The sequence below is a fragment of the Oryx dammah genome, unplaced genomic scaffold, assembly GCF_014754425.2.
Source record: "Oryx dammah isolate SB20612 unplaced genomic scaffold, SCBI_Odam_1.1 HiC_scaffold_15, whole genome shotgun sequence".
Lineage (NCBI taxonomy): Eukaryota > Metazoa > Chordata > Mammalia > Artiodactyla > Bovidae > Oryx > Oryx dammah.
Window position 1 is genome coordinate 47,413,072 of NW_024070199.1, and position 23,229 is coordinate 47,436,300.

Sequence of the window (23,229 nt, forward strand, 5' to 3'; positions counted from 1 at the left end):
ACCAGGCCCAGGGGCCCATCATTATTCTGCCTTCTCAGGCCAGTGGTCACATCCTGGCAAGGTAGGGAGCCAGGAAGGTGGGGTCCCCACCACCTCTAGGCCCCCGGTGTCAGGGCAAGCCCCCAGAGCCAGCCCGCCGTGGGGCTCCGGCACAGGGTCCCATGGGTGGGAGAGGCCAGGAGTGGCGGGCTTCACTTTGCAGCCCACCTGCCCGGGGGCAAGAGCGCAGGGCCCCTCACGCTGGTACGTACCATCCAGAAGAGGGTCCCTGTGGCCAGGGCAACATACTGCTCGATGGTGGACAGCACGCTGAAGATGAGGCAGACCAGGACGATGAGGAAGCTGTGGGACAGGAGCACACGCAGTCAGTGCCACGCCAGGCTGCCCACCCCGCCTGCTCAGACACGGCCCAGGAAGGGGCGCGGGCAGGGGGCTCGCCCACTGCCCAGGGACCAGGCACTTCCGCCCGGGGCCTGAGGGCTCCCAGTGCCACCAGCCCCGACCGCCAGGCGCGCACCAATTGCAGCACAGCCGACAGCAGGCAGTCACCACCCGGCCAGGAAGGGATGGGCTCTGACCCAGGCTACGGGCAGATGGGCCTCGGAGGCCCAGGCCAAGAAGCCAGGCGCTGCCCACATGGTCTCCAAGGATCTAGAGGGGAAATTCATGGGCAGAGAGCCGCCTGGGGACCACGGGGCCCAAGGGGCTTCCTCTGGGGCGGCAAACGTCCTGGACACAGGGTGGCAGTTGCAGGTTCCATGGACGTCCCCACAACATGCGGTGTGCTCGACACGAGGGCTCACCCGGCCCGGGGGCGCAGGCAGCCGCAGGAAGCAGGCCCACACCACCCTCCAGCCTGCTTCCCCATCGACAAAGCCCGTGGCTGCTTCCTCTCAGCAGCGGGCGTGCAGCCAGGGACTCGGGGTCAGCCCCGGGGCCGCCCAAGGCTAGACCTGTGTTCCGCCTTGCACCCTCTCCTCCTGAACCCTCCCGCCTGCGGCCCACGGAGACGCTTCAGCACAGCCTGTCCAGCCACCGACACTGTCCCAGGAAAGGACGTCACCGCCACCCGCACTGCCCACACTCACTGTACAGACGATAACACGCATCCCCGTGAGACAACGGCCGTGTCAGCTGCGGAGAGATGCTACAGACGGGAAAACCGGGGACTGGGCTCCACGCTCCCTGAGGGTGAACCCCAAGCAGCCAAACCACGGAGGAGGGTGAGGCCAGGCCCCAGGGAGGCTCAGGGAGCACGACGGCCTGGTCTCCTCCCGTCTGGCCCTTCCCCCCCCAACAAAGGACATTTGCGGTAACACTGAGAGTGCCCCAGGTGACTCGGACAGTCGCCCACACCCAGACCCTCTACCGAGTCACACCTGCAAAGCCCTGCTTGCCATGAATGGCCACACTCAGGTGCAAAGGTCAGGACACCAACACCCCCGCTGGCCCACAGTCATCATGCCGACTCACTGGCCGAAGCCCCGAGGCAAAAGCCCTGTGCCCCATGCCACTGTCCCCAAGGCTGCAGAGAGACCCTTGGTGGGGAAGGGGTGGGCCCAGACCCAGGTCTGCGGGTCCTGCTGCCCACGGCTCCCCGGGCCCCCCCCCCTCCAGCCCCCGCCGCCAGGACGTGTGTAAAAAGTCCTGGACTCTCTCCCGGTCCTGCCTCCCGAGGCAGAGGACATGCACAGAACCCACGTGGCATCTCTGCCCCCTTAAGGCGTCGCGGTGGGCCCCGCAGCCCGCTCGGCTGCTCTGGAGGCCTGGGGGCAGCGGTCGCTCTTCTGCGAGGCCTGTCCCTGTTGACTCTTGCTGCCAGGGCGGCAACTGACCACGTACTGTCACTGTCGGGACGACCTCGGCTATGCACACGGAGCAGAGAGAGCTCGTTTGGTACTGCGCGCCAGGCCGGGGCACAGAGGCCCGGGGGTGGGGAGGACAGAGTCTTGCCAAGACGGGGTCTGGCCACGGCAGCTCTGCCTGTGGACAGGCCTGCAGGAAGGGTACAGCAGGGGGACATCCTCGGCTCCTGCTTGTAGGCGCACGGAGACCCCACCCCACCCACACTGTGTGAACCTCAGTGGAGGCCCTGGGCCAGAGACGGGGGGGCCCCCAGGAGCGCCCCCCCTGGGGGCCGCTGGGCCTCCGGGCTCAGAGCTCACTACCCTCCACACTGTGTCGGCCTCGGTCACGCTGTCTTCTGAAGGCTGAACAGCTCCTCAAATACCTGCACACGTTGTGCTGGTTTCAGAAAGAATCATTTCACAAAGGGTGCTTTGTCCGCTCCGAGCGTGTAGGCCCAGGAGCCTCGCGAGGCCAAGGTCAGGTCCCTGCCCTTGGGGTGTTGGCAGCAACCTGGGGGACCTGGTGCTCCCCATCTGCCTCTGGGGGGCTGGCCACCCGCTCCATCCCAGCTCGGGTCCCAAGGCTCCAAAGTCAGGCAGCAGCAGACCTCCGAGAGCTAGGGGAGTAAGGCCCAGGGAAGGGGGAAAACCGCCCTGTTCTCTGCCCAGGTGTGGGAGTGGGGCTGGGCAGGGGAGAGGCCCCCTGATGCCCTGATGGCCGATCCACCCTGGGCGCACGGCCGCTGGCTCCTGCCCGAGGACGTCTATGCCCTTATCGGACATCGGACATCATTTCAGCGTCTGCGGCAGCAGGTGCCCAGGGAACGCAGAGGAATGCGGGAGCCGTGCCAGGGCGATGGTCCAGCAGGAGGGTGTGCCAGGGAGTAGCGGGGGGCAGATGGGAGGACCCCACCCCCATGCCCACGGGCTGGGTCCCCAGTGGCACCAGTGCCTGGCGGGCTCAACCCAGGCGGGGCAGGATGGACCAGACCCTCAGGGAAGTCCACGGGCACGGTCTCTCTGGTCCACAGGAAAACCTCTTTCAACCCTGGATGTGCCCCAGTGATGCTGAAAACGTGAATAAGAAGTACACGCTTCACGTGCAAGGGGAATATAGCCTGTTCAGGGCGCACTCGGAACCCAGAAATGACAGACCTCTGCAGTCGGGCTCTGCGAGCTCTGAGCGAGGTCCAGGAGGCTGAGACGCAGCACTGGGCTGGTCAGGGAGCGTTAGCTGCACCCTATCTGTGCGCTCAATTTCTCTGAGACCCCATGGACTGTAGCCAGGCTCCTCTGTCCAAGGGATTTCCCAGGCCAGCAGATTGGAGCGGGTTGCCATTTCCTCCTCCAGGGGATCTTCCCGACCCAGGGATTGAACCCGCGTCACCTGCCCTGGCAGGTGGATTCTTTAGCACTGTGCCAGCTGGGCAGCATTGTCAATATATACCAATTACGTACTTGGAAAAGTCTTGTTGGTCCAGAAAAGATGTTCTGTGTGAAGGGATGGACGTTGGGAACACTGTGCTTGGTGAAGCACGCCAGTCAACGGAAGGGAGAGGCCTGTATGATTTGACTTCCATGAGGACCCTGGAGCTGTCAGACCCACAGTGACAGAAAGCAGGATGCGGGGCCGGGCGCGGGGTGAGGAAGGCGGTGCTTTGGGGACAGAGTGTGTCCCTGCAGGAAGGAGAGGCTTTGAGGACGGGTGAGTTAATGGCTGCACGCACAGCTCAGGACTTCACAGCCCAAGCAGTGCGCTTACACGTTGTCAGAGAGGAGGTTTCACGCTACGCATATCTTACCACAACTTTTTTAAGTTAAGGAGAAAGAAACGGAAGACTAAGTAAATGACACGTACACACAGGCCCTGGACTGCTGCCCGCGCTTGATTAAGGCTATGAATGAGGCTGTGTGAGGTTCAAAGACCCGCCCTCCCGGCCAGGACCTTCGGCCGATAACAGACAAAGGGCTTGTCCCGCCACCTGAACCTCAAGGCCGAACTCGGAGCGTGTGATTTAATAGATTAGCTGCTGACGTTCAAACTCCGGCCGTATCGGAGGGGCTCCTCTTTGCACAAAAGTCACCTGGGAGATTCCAAACATCCCTGAGCAAACAGGACAAGGTGGGCTGGGGAGCCTGTGCCTGGACGTGGACACCCCCATGGCACTGAGCCCCCCGGGGGAGGGGGAGCTGGCCTCAGATCCCACCAGCACTGTCCGTGGGGCTGGGGAAACACTCCCCAACAGAAAGCCAAGACACGCCCCACCCCGGTCCAGCCTGTGCCCAGCACTGCCCTGGGTGGAACAGGGTCGGGCACATCGCCAATCACACCTCGGCCCAGGTGCTTGGTGCTGTGTACCCCCTGACCCCATGCGGAAGGTGTTACACCACCTCCAGAAGGAGACTTTGGGCTGCCCCTGCAGTCCATGCTGCCCGGCTAGGGGACCCAGGGCTCAGGGACAGCGAGGCCAAGCCAGAGCCGACCCTCCCCAGGGCAGGGCCCTGTCTCCACGGGCCAGGCCACCACTCAGCACCCCACAGCCTCCATGCGGAGCGAAGCACACAAGGCTGAGCCACGGGGGTGGGGGAGGCGCTGCGTGGGCAGGCTGGGCCGCGGTGGAGACCCTGGGCCACTTCCAGCTTCCGGGGGCCCCGGGATCTCTGGGCTCAGGGCACGTCCTTCCAGTCTCTGCCTCCAACGTCATGCCCCCCCCCGCCGTGTTTGTTTCTTCTGTGGGTTTCTTCTGAGGACACCTGTCACTGAATTGCGGCCCCCCTGCCCCAGAATCCAGAATCTTCTCCCCCTCAAGATCCTTAACGTATCACCTCTGCAAAGATGCTTTTTCTAAATACCTAAGGTCACGTTCACAAGTTCCAGGGAGTCTTCCATCTCTAGGGGCCATTATTCAGCCTCTGTGACTTATCAACGGTTCTGATAAATGATGCAGGTGGTGACTGCAGCCGTGAAATTAAGAGACACTTCCTCCTTGGAAGGAAAGTTATGGCCAACCTAGACAGCATATTCAAAAGCAGAGACATTACTCTGCCAACAAAGGTCTGTCTAGTCAAGGCTATGGTTTTTCTGGTAGTTGTGTATGGATGTGAGAGTTGGACTGTGAAGAAAGCTGAGCACTGAAGAATTGATGCTTTTGAACTGTGGTGTTGGAGAACTCTTGAGAGTCCCTTGGACTGCAAGGAGATCCAACCAGTCCATTCTAAAGGAGATCAGTCCTGAATATTCATTGGGAGGACTGATGCTGAAGCTGAAAGTCCAATACTTTGGCCACCTGATATGAAGAGCTGACTGATTGGAAAAGCCCCTGATGCTGGGAAAAACTGAAGGCGGGAGGAGAAGGGGACAACAGAGGATGAGATGGTTGGATGGCATCTCCAACTCAATGGACATGAGTTTGGGTAAACTCCGGGAGTTGTGATGGACAGGGAGCCTTGGTGTGCTGCCGTCCATGGGGTCGCAAAGAGTTGGACACGACTGAGCGACTGAACTGAACTGAATTAAGTGAATAAATCGCTTATGATGACGACAACTATCAGTAAATCTTCAGTGACTCTTTAAAAGCCAGCATCAGGCATACGGTAAAGTGCGTTTCCATGGCGCCCCTGTGAAACAGTCCAAGGTACCTTCAGAGCCTGCCCCCTCATGGCCTCAGCGCATCTGCAGAGATCTGAGTAAGGTCCCAGGCTCCAGGGACTAGAATGCAGACAGAGGTGTCTTTGCGAGGTCGTGCACCGCTCAGCACCCCGCTGTCCAGACCCCATCACGTCAGGGAGGGACTCGGCCCTTCACTCCCTCTCCCTGTGACGTGCTGGGCGGCATCCAAGCCAGGGCTCCCACAGGCCACCCCGACTCTGAACCTCCCGTGAGGCGTGTTCAGTGGCACCGGCTCTCATTCCTTGCAGAGGCTCCCTCGGGCGATGCGACCCCTAGCCACACGGGCTCCAGTGGGCAGCTGGGCGCGGTGAGGCCACTGATCCCGCTCCAGTCTCCACTCTCTTGGAGTCCCATGCTCCAAGGTCCAGTGAGCGCAAGATCGCATCAGACACATCCCAGAGCGCCTGCCCACAAGGAGCTCCTAGGAGACGAAGACGCTTATCCCTACCTCTCAGCAGGGGCCATCCTCAGCCTTTCGGGCTTTCAGTCGACACTTTTTCTAAAAGTGACCTGGGCCAGGGACCCCAGAGACACAGGGCCTCTCACCTCGCACTCTGGCTGGGCCCTTGGCTATTCCTGTGTGCATAGCACCTCCCTAGAGGCCAGGGCACCTCTGCCTGGGGGTCTCCACCCCCAGGGGACGGGCCACCAGGACTGCACCAGAATCTGCAGCCCACATCCAAGTGGTCTCCTTGCCCAAGTCTTGACGTCCACCTGGCAGCTGGGGGCGATCCTGGGAGGATGCAAATTCCACCAGCCCTCCAAGCTAAAGATTCTCCAGTGAAGTCTGAACTCCAAAGCCACCTTCTGGGGCATCCCCCTGCCCCATAGGCCTGGGCTTCCCTGAGAGAGGTGGGGGGCCTTCTGACGCCACAGCTGGGCCCTGTGCCCCCTGCCCTGTTCTCATCAGACCACTGGCTACCGGCTGCCCACTGCCACCCTGACAGAGCAAGGGCTCCGCAGGCAGAGGATGTGTGATGTCTGCTTTGAAGGCCCCATATGGGACCTGGTACCTGAATGCCTGAACGTTTTAGGTTGAACTCAAGAACTCAGTGGACAGAATTATCCATGCCGCCTCCTCCATGCAGGCCTCCAGGGTTCACCCAGAAGTGAAATGCTCTTGTACCATTTTTTTTTCTCCTTGCCCTGCCCTGCCACACCCCACCCCAGTGCCCTCTGCCAGGGCCCTGCAGGGTTTCCAATGGGCCAGGACACCAGGTAGCTCTCCACGTACCCCTTCTCCCCCAGACTGCATGCCAACAGTGCCAGGCAGAAAGGAGCTGGGGGCGGTGGGAGGGAACTCTGATGTGAGTGGGCAGCAGCCACAGCCACCCAGCTGCCAGGAGGGCAGAAGACGCAGCAGGTGAGGCTCTGAGGTGAAGACCATGGTCTCGCTGCCTGAAGTCGGCCCCAGAGGCAGCAGGGACTGCCCAGATTGACCCTCAGCCCTCCTCGGGGCCTCTTCCGGAAACCCAGGACAACATGGGTGAGGGGACAACTTGGGCACCAGGATGGGGTCACGTTCAGGAGGCCTGTGACGGGTTCACCAGTGGTGAAGCGCCACCGTGCTCACCGATGACTGGACTCACAGCTCCCAACCTCTTAGTGTGGATAGAAACCCAGCTCCACCCTGGCGGCCCCAGGCTGGGGGCACTGCAGGCCCCAAAGCCCAACTGTGCCCCTCGCCCGAGGTGACAGGGTGCGATGCCCCCAGCACGGGCCGTGCCTTCTGCAGGGCAGGCGGTGGGACGGCCAGGCCCAGCCGAGCCCGGGGAGCGGCCAGGCCATCGCCCTGCCCAGCGGCCTGGCTCCGTTGAGGACATGGGCAGATGGCTGTGCTTGTGTCTTACCCCATGCCCAGCATCCTCTCACTTCCCACGTGCAGCTCCACGCGAGGCCCTCACATGTGCAGGCGGCGGGATGTCCCCCTCTGTCGAGGGCCGAGCCGGCTGGGGGCGGGCGAGGACAGGCCTTGACAGAGGGTTTGACCACATCACCGTAAGCGGTCACGTCAGGGCCTTTCCTGGGCCCTAGAGAGGCAGCTGTGGGGGTCCCAGGGATGGGGGTCTCAGGGATGCAGGTGCTGTGAGGATGCACAGGTAGGTCTTCTCGGGAATCTGTTACACGATCAGAAACATAACAGCCGGGGCCGTCCCCAGGGTCCAGTGGTTGAGACTTTGCCTTCTAATGCTACGGCATGGGTTCAATTCTTGGTCAGTGAACCAAGACCCCATACACCAAGCAACCAAAAAGTTTAAAAATAAATTGGTGTTTTAAAATTTTTTTTCAAAAGTCAATGAACCAAGATCCCACAGGCCAAGCAACCAAAATGTTTAAAAATAAATAAATTGGTGTCTTAAAAAAAATTTTTTTTAAATGAAAGGGCCTTCCCCAGTGGTCCAGCGTTAAGACTCTGTGCATCCACTGCTTGACTCAATCCCTGGTTGGGGAACTAAGATTCCACACACTGCAAGGTGCTAACAATATGTAGAAAGAGAAAAAGAAAGGAAAGAGAAAGAGAAGACAGACAGACTGACAGCAGCTGTGTCTGAGCACCAGGCTACGGGTGACTAGACTTGGAACGTCTAGCCCAGGCCATGGTCAGCCACGCGACGCTTTCTCAGCATCCGCTGGACAGCAGAGTGCCAACTGGAAGCCCGGACTCTTTCTACCATGCCCCACGCAGCCCCTAAGCGGCCCCAGCGCCTGGCAGCAAGGTGGGAACAAGCCGTGTAAATCCACACCTTCCTGTCCCCTCTGTCGTCACAAGAAGCCCCAGAAGCAGGCCCGTCCCTCGTCAGAGAAGAAAGAGGGCCCGAGGCTGCATGGAGCCCCAGGTGGAGAGCAGGACAACCATGCAGGCCTCCTCCCCCAGGCCCTGCCCCACACCTCCAGGAAAACAGGGTCCAGCCAGGGGGCAAGGTCTCGGGCTGCCCACTGCCCACCCCCGAGGGGCTGCCCGGCCTGGCGGTGAGAGGACAGGCCCCAGACGGTTTTGGCCGGAGGGTGTCCCGGCCCTCGGGGTCTGGTGCTAGATGGGGTTTGGCCAGGGGGCTGGGGGGTGTCCTGGCCCTCGGGGTCTGGCGCTGGACAGCAGGCCCACCCGAGGCAGGGCTTCCGGGCAGAGCAGACGAGCTCACCCAGGGCCCACTGCTATGGGGGCGGCTCTGGCCCCTGCTGTGTCGCCTCCACTAAGCCTGGCCGCCCAGCCCAGCCCAGCTGCCCAGCCCAGCCCGACTGCGATAAGAACCCCTCGGAGGGTATATTTAGAAGGTGCTGGAGAACAAACTGAAGTGACCCCACGGACAGGGCCCTTATCTGTTCCAGGACGCGTGTCGTCTTCCCGTGAACAGGGCCTGTCCGGGGGGGGTGGAGGGGCCCAGCAGGCCCTCCTGGGGGCAGGGCAGCCAGGGCAGACAGCTGGACACACCTGTGCATGCTCACGCTGCCCCAGAGGCAGCCCGTCCCAGGGGCAACCCGTACCCGGCCAGCCCCTGCAGGCCTCACCTTCCGGGCTGAGAAGGGGCAGCAGGTGGCAGAGGGCTCAGACACCAGCGGGGGTAGGAGGGGTCTGGTGGGCTTCCTGCCCGCAGCCCAGGGCCCTGCCCTCCTTCAAACAGGGTGACTCTGCAGACTGGAGGCCACAGCAGGGCTCCCGGAACACCTGGACCCAGCCCCGAGGAGGAGCAAAGTGCCCACAGCCCTGCTGGTGCCGGAGCGGGTGGGCGTCTCTGTGCATCCCTGCTTGGGAAAGTCCTTCCTCCTGTCCACCCTAAGTCTTCCTTGCTGCAGTATGGCCTGACCTCCAGCTGAAGGCAACCTCCCGACTCCAAGCCCCTCAGGGGCCCCCATACAGTCTGTCTTCAGGGTCAAGACCACTGCCCAGACCCAGAGAGGCAGGATCCCTGGTTGAAACTTTGAGGAGCCCATGCCTTCTCCTTCTCGGACCCCTGCTAAGCCCCCCACCCAACACTTTGGAGGTAGAGGCCCTTCTGAGAAGCCAGAAAGCCCATATGGGCAGCCCTGGCCCAAGGCAGAGCCCCTCCACACTGCTCCCCGACCCTGGAACCTACCAATATTTCCCCAGAGACAGTCCTCAACCTGCCAAGGCTGCAAGCCAAGCAGAAGTGGGTCTCCAGCATGACCTTGGCTCCCCCACACCCACACCCCTGGTGGTCTGCCCAGGACCTTGGTGGTTCCCAACCCTCTTCCAGCCCCAGCGCCCCTGAGCCCAGCAGGTCAGTGCCTGGGGAGCGTGGAGAGACAGCAGGTCCCCATGCCAGGCACCGCCCCCTGCCCTCCAGCCAGGCCTGGCTCCATGGAGGCCCCAGGCGTTGACACCGGGCCCAGGACCCCCAGAGTCAGCCCATCCCAAGAGCTCAGGAAGGGGCTGTCCCTCATCCCTGCCGTCCAGGGGCCCAGGTTCCCTGCACGTAGACGCCAAGCTTCTCGGGCCCTCCATTCACCCCAGACCAGGAAGGGTTCCAGCTTCGTGACTCTCTCCTGGGGTGACCCAGGCCGCATGCCTCCTTCCCTACAGGACACACTCCCCCTCCCAAGGCCGAAACTGGGGTGCGGGAGCCGAAGAGCAGGGACACCCCAGTCGTCTCCCCACCGCCCCAAGTCAGGAAGGCCCGTGGCTGACAAAACCAGCATTCCGGGATGGACGGGGACAGCCCGCCGCCAGCAGGACCCCACCCGCCAACCCACACAGCCCAGACAGGCCTCCTGAACGGGGCCCTTCACCCTGGGCTTTAGGGGCTGGCTTTGCTCTGGACGAGAAGGCCCTGAGGATCAGGGCCGCAGACAGTGCCATCCCCAATCTTCTGCTGCAGCCCTGAGGCGCCCCAGGGAAGGGGGTCAGACTGAGAGCGGGCAGCCCAAGGTGGACCCCAGTGTGGCCGGACCTCTGCTGGGAGCATCCCCCATTCCAGGCCACAAGAGAGAGACCGGTCAGGCAGGGCCACACGCAGGCTCTTGCACCCCCAGAAGGCAGGGAGATCTGGGGGGAGGCCAGGATATTTAGGGGGACGAGACAAGGATATCAGGGCCAGGGGAGAGATAAGCATGGTTCCTCTGAGTGCGGATGTTGACCGCAAATCCAGCCCCCAGCCCCTCTCTGCTGTGCTCCTGACCCCTCCCAGGGGCCCGCCAGGCTGCAGTCACAGCTGTCCCCACCCCCGGCCTGTCCAGCACCTCCACACTGGGCCTGGGCGTGGTCAGCCCCCAAGGAACACAGGGTCCCTGCCCAGTGGCCACTGCTGTGAACCCACCTGCCTACCCCCGTATGGAAGCCCTGGTCCTGCCCACTGCCAAGCTGCCACCCCGGGAGCTGCAAACATGCTGTTCAACGGCTCCTGCCCACGGAAAGCCCACGCCACTCACTGCGGGCCTCTGCCCGGCCATCAGGGGCTGTCCCCGTGACACGCGGGGGCAGCAGTGGGCGGGGGTCACAGAGAGGCCAAGGCAGGGGCTGGAGCAGAGGCAGAGGAGGAGGAGGACAAGCGCACCCAAGCTCAGGACCACATTCCCAGACGCAGCCTCCAGGATCCCGGGGACTCAGCACTCTGGCCCTCGTCCCAGGCGGAGGATGGGGGCAGACGACCCTGCGGCTGACTCCCAGCCTCGCTCCAGCGCCTCCAGCTGCACCCCAGACGTGCCCAGAGGTCCCAGGAGCCAGGGGCGTGTGGACACAGCGACGGGGGAGTGGCCTCGTCATAGGTGTGACCGAGGGCGGGTGCCGGCAGGTGCCTTCGAGGGGGCCACCCGGCCTCGTCCTGGGACACGACGCAGCCTTGCCCACGGGAGCCGCAGTCTCTGAAAGGTCTGCCCTCCAGGAAGCGGCCTGTTTCCTCCTTCTGCAGCTGGCCTGAGACGAACACCCCCGCTTCCTCTGTGCTTCTTCCTTGCCCCGTGGCCGCACCCACTCTGATCTCTGCACACAGTCGGGGCTCTCACATGTGTGTGATGGAGGGGCCGCGGTGGACGCAGCCTGGGCCCCCGGATAGTCGAGGGGTTCCCCCTTGCAGCCAAGCCTGCTCTCCTGCGTCCAGTTCCCAGGCTGGATGCTCCCCCCGGGGCCACCCGGAACCAGGCCCGGCCTTCATCAAAGCCGGAGCCGCTCCAGGGCGCGGCGGGCGGAAGCGGGAGCTCCGCGGTCAGGGCCCCCTGTGGGTTCCTCAACACCGGATGCCAGAAGCGGGTCTATTTTGGTCTCTGCATCCTCCGCCACACAGCCAGCAGCCCGGCTCTGCCATAGGGGGAGGTCAGCGCCTCCGCCCAGCCCGGCCAGCCCAGCGGTTCCAAGGCGCGAGCTCCATCACCCGGCTCGGAGGGTGGATTCCCAGGCCCGGGAGCGACCACGACTCAGCTAAAATCAGTCCGCCTCCTCCTCGGAAGCCAACTGAGAAGGCCCAGGCCTGGGCCGCCCATGCAGGCCCCGGGCTCCAGGGACGAGGCAGATCCAGGAGACGAGATCGTAAACCAGAGACGAAATAAACAAAACAAGGACCGTGACAGCAGCCCCAGGCAAACAGAGAGGGCCTGTCACTGTGAGCGATGGGGGTTGGGGTCGGAGGCCGCCCGGGGCGGTGACACAGCCCACAGGAGTGCTAGGGTGGATATTCCACGCAGAGGTGAGTGCAAAGGCCCTGAGGCAGGTTAGGGCAGATATGAGGCCAGGGAGGCTGAAACAGGGTGGAAGGCAGGACCACCACCAGCCAGGAGGCCAGAGGAGAGCCACGCCCAGGAGCCCCTCACAAGCCCAGGAGAGGTGCCAGCCGTCCGGGCCCCCCAGCGCGAGCAGACACACGCTCTGCACTGGGCCCAGAGACCCCAAGTGGGGAGAAGGCTCAGACCATCAGAGGCGCGGCCCTGTCATGCACACCCACCATGGGGCCAGAGCCTCCGACACCAGGACTCCAGTGTCCGGCTGCATCCCAACCCAAAGGCAGCATCGGCAGTGAGTCCATTCCACCCCCGCCCCTCACACTGGGGCATCTCCCCAGCGGCTGCCCCAGGCATACTTGGGGGGCCCCTGCCCACATCTGCCCGGCCCCCTGGCCCAGCCGGCGGCCGGGGAGGCCCTGTCCTGAGAGCCCCTCTTTTCTTTCTCAGTCCGGCCGCGACCCACAGCGGCCACATCCAGGGAGGGAAAAAAGCAGAGGACAGGAGGAGCAGCCCAGGACCCGGTGGGACACGGGGGCCGGAAACGCCTGCGCCAGGCCGACACCTCCGCGTGCCGTCGGAGCTGCCGCTTCCTGCCGGCCGCGGAGAACAGCCGGCATATCCTCCAAGCAGCCTCCCTGACCCTGCTGGTGACTAAGACCGCCCTACCCCCCAGGACACCCAGGCTTCCCAAAGCCAGGCATTCATGAGAGCAAAGAGCCCCTGCGGGTCTCAAGTGGGGTCAGGGTTCATCAGACCTGGGGTCCTGGGGGCGAAGATGCAGAACTTGGAGGGGAATCAATGACTGACGCCGAGGGAAAAGGCTCTGGGATCCCACCAGCCTTCCCCCAAAGCCTGACGCACCCCTCATGAACCTGTGTCCTAGGAGGGGAAACTCTGAAATTCTCTGTCTCCTGAAAGAGCAAGCAGAGACCCCGAGTCAGCCGCTCCACCTCCCTGCCTGTGCTGCCCTAGTCAAAAGCACATGGCCGCTCCCCAGGGACTCACCGGTGTTACAGGGCCTGGGAAACCTGCATTCTGAGACGGCCCCGTGCTGGGCAAGGTGGGGAGGAGCAGCCTGGGGTGGGACGTGTCACGTCGGAGGGGTCTGCTCGCTGAGGTGCCGTGAGGCCAGCGGGAGATTGGGGGAGAGCCTGGTCCAGGGTCTGGGTCTGTGAGGCATCGGTGTGTGGGTGACAGGAGGGCAGGCTCGGGGCGGGTCTCCCAGCAGCAAGGGGGGCAAGAAGGAAGAGCAAGGGGGGCAAGGAGGGAGAGCAAGGGGGCGGGGTGCCAACCCAGTGGGGGCAAACGCCCTCGGCCCTGCCCCCTCTTTTCCCCACCATCTGCTCCGCTCGTACACCCTCTTATCCACAGGCCTCTTGCTTGTCATCCTCACTCCAACCCACCCGGGGCAAGCATCCCCCTCCCACAGCCCATCCCAGCAACAGCCTCCGGTCTCCCCGCCCCCAGTCCCGCACCACTCAGAGGTCAGAGGGTGCTGGTGAGCAGTCTGGATGTCTAAGGAAGGGGCCCTGAGCAGGCACCATGAAAGAGAAGATCTTAGATTACACACACGAGCAGGCTTCAGCTTCAGCATCAGTCCTTCCAGTGAACAGTCAGGGTTGATCTCCTTTAGGATGGACTGGTTTGATCACTGGAAGGACTGATGCTGAAGCGCCGATAATTCGGCCACCTGATGTGAAGAGCAGACTCATTGGAAAAGACCCTGATGCTGGGAAAGATTGAAGGCAGGAGGAGAAGGGGGTGGAGGAAGATGAGATGGATGGCATCACCGACTCGGTGCACATGAGTCTGAGCAAAGTCCAGGGAACAGTGGAGGACAGGGGAGCCGTGAGTGCTGCAACTCGTGGTGCTGCAGACTCAGACACGACTTAGGGACGGAACATCGACAATGAACAAGAAGACGTTACGGGACGCAGAAGTCAAAGCCTTAAATGTCTAGAGGAAAACATGGTCAATTTCTCTTTCGTTTCAGGGTAGAGAGAGGTTCTCAGTCATGACTCACAGCTCAAAGGCAATAGAATGAAAAATAGATAAATTTGATTACCTAAACATAGAAAGTTGTTTTTTTTTTTTTTAATAACAAAAAGCACCATAAAGAGAGTCAAAAGACAAATGATCAACTGGGAGAAAACACTCACAATATAAGCCACAAAGAACTCACATTCCTTGAATATAAATGACTTAAAAATTGAGAGCTCAAGGACCAAAAACTCAATAGAATAACACAGAGAAGACACAGACAATTGACAAAGGCATGCGTGTACACATTATACATGACCTTTAGACATATGAAAAGTGCCCAAATGCATAGTTACAGAAATGCTATCAGGTTGGCAAAAAATAAAATAGTGTAATAACACAGCCGGAGAAGCTACAGGGGAAGCGGCTTGCTCTTACAGTGCTGGGGGTGCGCACGGCAAAACCCTCAGGAAAGGGAATCTGGTCTTTGCCTGGAAGAGTCAGACACAGCTGAAGTGACTTAGCACCACACCCATGCAACAGGACCTCGGAGCTTCCCAGGTGGCTCAGTGGTCAAGAATCCGCCTGCTTATGCAGGAGACGAGGGTTTGATCCCTGGGTCAGGAAGACGCCCTGGAGAGGAAAATGGCAACCCAGTCCAGTGTTCTGGCCTGCAAAATCCCATGGACAGAGGAGCCTGGCAGGCTACAGTCTATGGGGTCCTAACAGTCTGACACGACTTGGCGACTAAACAACAACGATAACAAAGACCACATACTTCTCTTTCGGTTTCCCACGTCCGTCTCTAGGCATCTAGGCTAAAGAGAAAAATAAAAACGTGCAAACCTCTTCACTGCGACATTGCTTGTTATTGCAAACTACTGGAAATCACCTAAATGCCCATAAAGAAACTATAGTCCATCTACCTGGCAAAGTACCAAGCAGCCGAGAAAAAGGAAGAAGCAGCCCTTGATGGACTGATATGGAGTGAATTCCAGAATGTACTGTTAGGTGAGGAGAGCAACCATGAAGAGCACCTGTAGACTTGTCAACAAATGGTGCTGGGAATATGGGACCTACACGCAGAAGAGCACAGTCGGACCTTTACTTTACCCCATATGCAAAAATCAACTCACAGTGGATACAGTTCTCCCACAAAAGACCTAAAATGGTAAAACTTCTAGGAGAAGACATCGGGGGAGAGCTTCATGGCACTGGATTTGGCAATGCTTTTTAGCTAGGACACCAAAAGTATAGGAATAAAAGAAAAAACAGATCAATAACAGATCAATTAGACTCCATGCAAGTTAAAATTCCTATGAAGCGAAAGGAGAAGGCAATGGCACTCCACTCCAGTACTCTCGCCTGGAGAATCCCATGGATGGAGGAGCCTGGTGGGCCGCAGTCCATGGGGTCACAAAGAGTCGGACATGACTGAGCAACTTCACTTTCACTTTTCACTTTCATGCACTGAAGGAAATGGCAACCCACTCCAGTGTTCTTGCCTGGAGAATCCCGGGGATGGGGGAGCCTGGTGGGCTGCCGTCTATGGGGTCGCACAGAGTCGGACACGACTGAAGCGACTCAGCAGCAGCAGCAGCAATAGGACACAATCAATAAAGTGAAAAGACAACCAAGAGCTTGGGGAAGAGGATTTACAGCTCATAAATCCAGGATACACAAGGAACTCCTAAACTCAATAACAGCATCAAAACCCAACTAAACGGGCAAGACCCAACTACTGGTAGATTTCGTTTCATGGTACTTTGCAGCAGGGCAAAGGCTAACAGAGTTTTGTCAAGAGAACACACAGGTCGTAGCAAATACCATCTTTCAACAACACGAGGGACAACTCTACACATAAATATCACCAGATGGTCGATACCCAAATTAGATTGATTTATAGTCTTTGCAGTCAAAGATGGAGGAGCTCTATACAGTCAGCAAAAACAAGACATGGAGCTGACTGTGGCTCAGATCATGAGCTCCTTATTGCAAAATTCAGGCTTAAATGGAAAAAAGTAGTGAAAACCACTAGGCCACTCAGGCATGACCTAACTCAAATCCCTTATGATTATACAATGGAAGTGATGAATAGTTCAAGGGATAAGACCTGGTAGAGTGCATGAAGAGTGGTGGGTGGAAGTTCACAACATTGTACAAGAGGCAGTGAGCAAAGCCATCCCAAAGAAAAAGAAATGAAAGACGGGCAAAGTGGTTGTCTGAGGAGGCTTTAAAATAGCTGAGGAAACAAGAGAAGTGAAAGGCAAGGGAGAAAAAGGAAAGATACACCCAACCGAATGCAGAGCTATAGAGAACAGCAAGGAGAGATAAAGGGACTTCTTAAATGAACAGTGCAAAGAAAGAGAGGAAAACAACAGAATAGGAAAGACTAGAGATCTCTTCAAGAAAACTGGAGATATCAAGGGAACATTTCATGCAAAGACAGGAACCATAAAGTTCAGAAACGGTAAGGATCTAACAGAAGCAGAAGAGATTAAGAAGAGGTGGCAGGAAGACACAGAAGAACTGCACAAAAGAGGTCTTAATGACCCGCATGACTGCCTTGGTCTGCTCACACACCTAGACTCGGACATTCCTGAGCGTGAAGTCAAGTAGGCCTTAGGAAGCATTACTACAAACAAAGAGGGTGGAAGTGATGGAATTCTAGCTGTGCTATTTCAAATCTTTAAAGATGATGCTGTCAAAGTGCTGCACTCAACATGCCAGCAAATTTGGAAAACTCAGCAGCGGCCACAGAAATAGAAAAGGTCAGTTTTCATTCTAATCTCAAAGAATGGCAATGCCAAAGAATGTTCAAACTATCATACGATTGTGTTCATTTTATATACTAGTAAGGTTATGCTCAAAATCCTCCAAGCTAGGCTTTAGCTGTATGTAATCTGAGAACTCCCAGATATACAAGCTGGGTTTCAAAAAGGCAGAGGAACCAGAGATCAAGTTACCAACATTTGTTGGATCATAGAGAAAAGAAGAGAATTCCAGGAAAATATCTACTTCTGCTTCATTGACTATGCTACAGCCTTTGACTGTGTGGATCACAACAAACTGGAAAATTCTTAAAGATGGGGATACCAGACCACCTTACCTATCTCCCGAGAAAGCTGAATGTGGGTCAAGAAGCAACAGTTAGAACCAGACATGGAACAACTGACTGGTTCAAAATTGGGAAAGGAGTATGACAAGGCTGTCACCCTGCCTGTTTAACTTGCCCACAAAGTACATCATGCAAAATGCCAGGCTGGATGAATCACAAGCTGGAGTCAAGATTGCTGGGAGATACAACAACAAACTCAGATATATAGATGATACCACACTCGTGGCAGAAAGTGAAGAGGAAGTAAAGAACCTCTTGGTGACGGTGAAAGAGGAGCCTGAAAAAGTCGGCTGAGAACCCAACATTCAAAAAAACTAAGATCATGGCATCTGGTCCCATTATTTCATGGCAAATAGATGAGGAAAAGTGGAAACAGTGACAGACTTTATTTTCCTGGGCTCCAAAATCACTGCAGATGGTGACTGCAACCATGAAATTGAAAGACATTTGCTCCTTGGAATAAAAGTTATGACCAACCTAGACAGGGTATTAAAAAGCAGAGACATCACTCTGCTGACAAAGGTCTGTATAGTCAAAGCTATGGTATTTCCAGTAGTCATGTACAGATATAAGAGTTGGACCATAAAAATGTCTGAGCACTGAAGAATTGATGCTTTTGAACTGTGGTGTTGGAGAAGACTCTTGAGAGTCCCTTGGACTGCAAGGAGATCCAGCCAGTTCATCCTAAAGGAAATCAGTCCTGAATATTCATTGGAAGGACCGATGCTGAAGCTGAAGCTACAATGCTTTGGCCACTTGATGCAAAGAGCCAACTCATGGGGAACGATCTGCTGCTGGGAAAGACGGAAGGCAGAAGGAGAAGAGGGTGGCAGAGGGTGAAATGGTTGGATGGCATCACTGGCTTAATGGACAGGAGTTTGAGCAAACTCTGGGAGACGGTGAAGGACAGAGGAGCCTGGTGCGCTGTGGTCCATGGGTCACCAAGAGTTAGCCCATACATAGGAAGGGATGTTTTGAATCTAGCTTTAAGTGATGTGACTTGAAGTGCCAGCACGTTCTTTTATGGGATGACCCAGGATGGCTCAGTGGTGAAGAATCTGCCTGCCAACTCATGAGCCACAGGAGCAGTGGGTTTGATCCCTGGATTGGGAAGATCTCCTGGAGGAGGAAATGGCAACCCACTCCAGTATTATTGCTGGGATAATCCCACGGACAGTGGAGCCTAGTGGGTTATAGTCCACGGGTCGCAAAGAGTCAGACGTGACTGAGCCAGTGAGCACAACAGCAAAACAGACATGGTCGAAATGCAGAACCAAGTGAGAGGTCACAGCAACAGGCTGTCTCTCCTGAAAGGTTTTTTCTTTTGGAGAAAAGGAACCAGGCTTTTTATTTTCTATGAGTCATCCTTGTAAAATGCTAAAACCTCCCTGGAGTATTTCAAGCGTGAAGAATCATTTTGGCTACGTAGCGCGCAGATCCCAGTGTAAAAACAAAAATGTTGAGCCCCTTGTTAAAAATGTATAGTAATTTTAAGTTAGCAAGAGCAGAGTGTTAAAACCAGGGCAGAACCTTCTAAGTAGAAGGTCTCCACGATTGCACAAGGATTCAAGCTGATGAAACCAGTCCTGAACACCCCACCTCTTCTTATATAATCTTTTAAAAACGATTGGTCATAAAGTTTGTTTGAGTTTTTCCATACCATCTTATGGAAATTAACTTTTGGGCCAACCCAAATACAAAACCATTAATATCTAAAGCTATTATCCACATTTTATGTCATCGTGAAAATGCAAATTAAAGCAACAGGGAAAGAACGCTGCACATCTTTTAGAATGTCTGAAGTCCAGAACACGGACACCACCAAGCGCTACTAAGCAGGTGCAGCAACAGGAACGCTCTTCATTGCCAACAGGAACACAAAGCAGGCCTCTTTGGATGCAGTTTGGCAGTTTCTTACCAAACTAAACGCCCTTTTACTATATAATTTAGCACTTCTACTTGGCATTGGCAGCCCACTCCAGTATTCCTGCCTGGAGAATCCCATGGACACGGGGGTCTGGAGGGCTACAGTCTATGGGGTCACAGAGTCAGACATGACTGAGTGACTAACACACCACTTGGTATTTACCCAAACATGTTGAAACCTTAAAACTAGCACACAAAAGTTGCTCAAGAATATTTATAGCAGCTTTATTTGTTACTAAGAAAACAAGGAAGCAACCAATATATCCTTCAATGAATGCATGGATTTAATATTGTGCAATTCAAAGGATAGAATGTCATTCAGTATTAAAAAGAAATGAGCTGCCAAGCCATGAAAATACATGAAAAATACTTAAATTCGTATTTCCAAGTAAAGACACCAATATGTATAGACTACCAACTGTCTGGTTTTGCTACTGATATTCTGGAAAAGGCAAAACTATGGTGATCGTAAAAAAGATCAGTGTTTCTTAGGAGTCTGGGCTTTGGGAAGGATGAGTGGATGGGTCACGGAGGATTTTTAGTGCAGTGAAACTACTTAGTATAATAAGATAATGAAGGATGACGTCATCATGCATCGGTCGAAGTTCATAGACTATCCAACACTAAAAGTGAGCCCTAACGAAACTGTTGGCTTGATGTGGTTACGATGTGGCAATGCGCATCCATCCACGGGAAGAAGAATAGCATCCTAGTGCGTGACGTTGCCAGCTGAGAGGCGATAAATGTGTCACGGCATGGGCCTATCTTAGAAATGATCAGAAACTTTACAAAACTTAACGGAGACTGATCAAGAAAAAAGAGGGAACACTCAAATTACTTAACAGAAATAAGGTTTAAAAGAATCTTCGCATATTGAAAAGCAGAGACATTACTTTGCCAACAAAGGTCCGTCTAGTCAAGGCTATGGTTTTTCCAGTGGTCATGTATGGATGTGAGAGTTGGACTGTAAAGAAAGCTGAGTGCTGAAGAATTGATGCTTTTGAACTGTGGTGTTGGAGAAGACTCTTGAGAGTCCCTTGGACTGCAAGGAGATCCAACCAGTCCATTCTAAAGGAGATCAGTCCTGGGATTTCTTTGGAAGGAATGATGCTAAAGCTGAAACTCCAGTACTTTGGCCACCTCATGTGAAGAGTTGACTCATTGGAAAAGACTCTGATGCTGGGAGGGATTGGGGGCAGGAGGAGAAGGGGATGACAGAGGATGAGATGCCTGGATGGCATCACCGACTCGATGGACGTGAGTTTGAGTGAACTCCGGGAGTTGGTGATGGACAGGGAGGCCTGGCGTGCTGCGATTCATGGGGTCACAAAGAGTCGGAGATGACTCAGCGACTGAACTGAACTGAAAAGAATCCTAAGAGCAATATATGGTAACAAGTTAGCTGACAGATACAATTTCTAAAAAAGACACAAACAATATAGATTCAAGGAAAAAATAAAGATACGAATGAACTTTTACTAAGTAAAAAAATTAGATTAATAATAATTAAAACTCTACCCAAAACGAAAATTTTATGTCCAAGTGGCTTCACTGGTGAATTGTCCTAAACCTTTACAGAAGAATTAATAACACAATATTGCACAGAATGTATCTACTACTGTGGGCAAGAAACCCTTAGAAGAGATGGAGTAGCCCATATAGTCAATAGAAGAGTCTGAAATGCGGTGCTTGGGTGCAATCTCAAAAATGACAGAATGATCTTTGTTCACTTGCAAGGTGAACCATTCAATATCACAGTAATCCAAATCTCTGCCCCAACCACTAATGTCGAAGAAGCTGAAGTTGAATAGTTCTATGAAGGCCTACAAGACCTTCTAGAACTAACACCAAAAAATAAATAAATAAATAAAAGATGTCCTTTTCATCCTAGGGGACTGGAATGCAAAAGTAGGAAGTTGAGATACCTAGAGTAACAGGCAAGTTTGGCTTTAGAGTACAAAATGAAGCAGGGCAAAGGCTAACAAAGTTTTGCCAAGAGAACACACTGGTCATAGCAAACACCCTCTTCCAACAACACAAGAGACAACTCTATACACATGGACACCACCAGACGGTCAATATCGAAACCAGATTGATTTACTCTTCGCGGTGGAAGATGGAGAAGCTCTATGCAGTCAGCAACAACAAGACCACGAACGGACTGTGGCTCAGATCATGAACTCCTTATCGCAAATATCAGACTTAAATTGAAGAAAGGCAGCTCATATCAGACTTTTAATAATGAATAAGTCATCCAGATAGAAAGCCGATAAGGAAGCCCTGGAATTAAGCCACACATCACACCAGATGAACCAAACAGACACGTACAGAACATCTCTCCCCAGAACCCCAGAATACAGACGTGTCTCAAGTGCGCATGGAACATCCTTCAAGAGGACCACACGACAGGCCACACAATATTTTAATAAACTTTAGACTGAAATCACATCGAGAATCTTTTCCAACAGTAATGGTATGAAACTAGACATCAATTACAAGAATAAAAATGGAAAAATACACAAATACATGGAGATTAAGCAATACATTACTTAACAAGTACTGGATCAAAAGAGAAATAAAAACAGAAATTTTAAAAATATCTTGGGACAAATGAAAATGGTAATACAACATACCAGATGCAGTTCTAAGGAGAAAGGGGATAGTGATAAATATCTGCATTAAGAAAAAAGAAAACTCTCAATAAACAACCTAATTCTAACCTCAAAAAACTAAAATAAGAACAAATTAAGCCTAAAAGTAGCAGAAGGAAGGAGATAAACATCACAGTGGAAATAGATGAAATATAGTTAAAGTGCTGCACTCAATATGCCAAAAAATTTGGAAAACTCAGCAGTGGCCACAGGACTGGAAAAGGTCAGTTTTCATTCCAATCCCAAAGAAGGGCAATGCCAAAGAATGTCCAAACTACCACACAATTGCACTCATCTCGCACACTAATAAAGTAATGCTCAAAATTCTCCAAGCTAGGCTTCAGCAGTACATGAACCATGAACTTTCAGATGTTCAAGCTGGATTTAGAAAAGGCAGAGGAGCCAGAGATCAAATTGCCGACATTCGCTGGACCATCAAGAAAGCAAGAGAGTTCCAGAGAAACATCTACTTCTGCTTTATTGACTATGCCAAAGCCTTTGACTGTGTAGGTCACAACAAACTATGGAAAATACTGAGACAGATGGGCATACCAGACCACCTGATCTGCCTCTTGAGAAATCCATATGCAGGTCAGGAAGCAACACTTAGAACCAGACATGGAACAACAGACTGGTTCCAAATGGGGAAAGGAGTATGTCAAGGCTGTGTATTGTCATCTTGCTTATTTAACTTATATGCAAAGTACATCATACGAAATGCCGGGCTGGATGAAACACAAGCTGGAATCAAGATTGCTGGGAGAAATAATAACCTCAGGTACGCAGATGACACCACCCTTATGGCAGAAAGTGAAGAAGAACTAAAGAGCCTCTTGATGAAAGTGAAAGAGGAGAGTGAAAAAGCTGGCTTAAAACTCAACATTCAGAAAACTAAGATCATGGCATCTGGTCCCATCACTTCACAGCAAAAAATGGGGAAACAATGGAAACAGTGAGAGACTTTTTCTTTTGGCTCCAAAATCACAGCAAATGGTAACTGCAGCCATGAAATTAAAAGATGTTTGCTCCTTGCAAGAAAAGCTATGACCAACCTAGACAGCATATTAAAAAGCAGAGACATTACTTTACCAACAAGGTTCATCTAGTCAAACTATGGTTCACGTACTGCTGAAGCCTGGCTTGGAGAATTTTGAGCATTACTTTGCTATCATGTGAGATGAGTGCAATTGTGCGGTAGTTTGAACATTTTTTGGCATTGCCTTTCTAAAACTCAGTTTATAGGTCACCATTAACCTGATATCAAAACCAGACAAGACACACGAGTAAATAAAATTATAGACCAAAATCCCTGATGAGCAGAGATGCAAAAATCCTCAACAGAACACTAATAAACCAAAGTTAACAGTA

General features: G+C 54.6%; 1 protein-coding gene across 1 annotated transcript in view; it reads right to left on the minus strand.

Annotated features, from left to right (window-relative positions):
• KCNQ1 (potassium voltage-gated channel subfamily Q member 1) overlaps nucleotides 1-23,229 on the minus strand; it is a 375,829-nt gene that overhangs the window by 318,492 nt on the left and 34,108 nt on the right. The window contains exon 2 of the mRNA XM_040255313.1: nucleotides 252-342. Within this exon, the coding sequence (XP_040111247.1) occupies nucleotides 252-342 (91 nt within the window). The remainder of the gene's footprint in view (nucleotides 1-251; nucleotides 343-23,229) is intronic.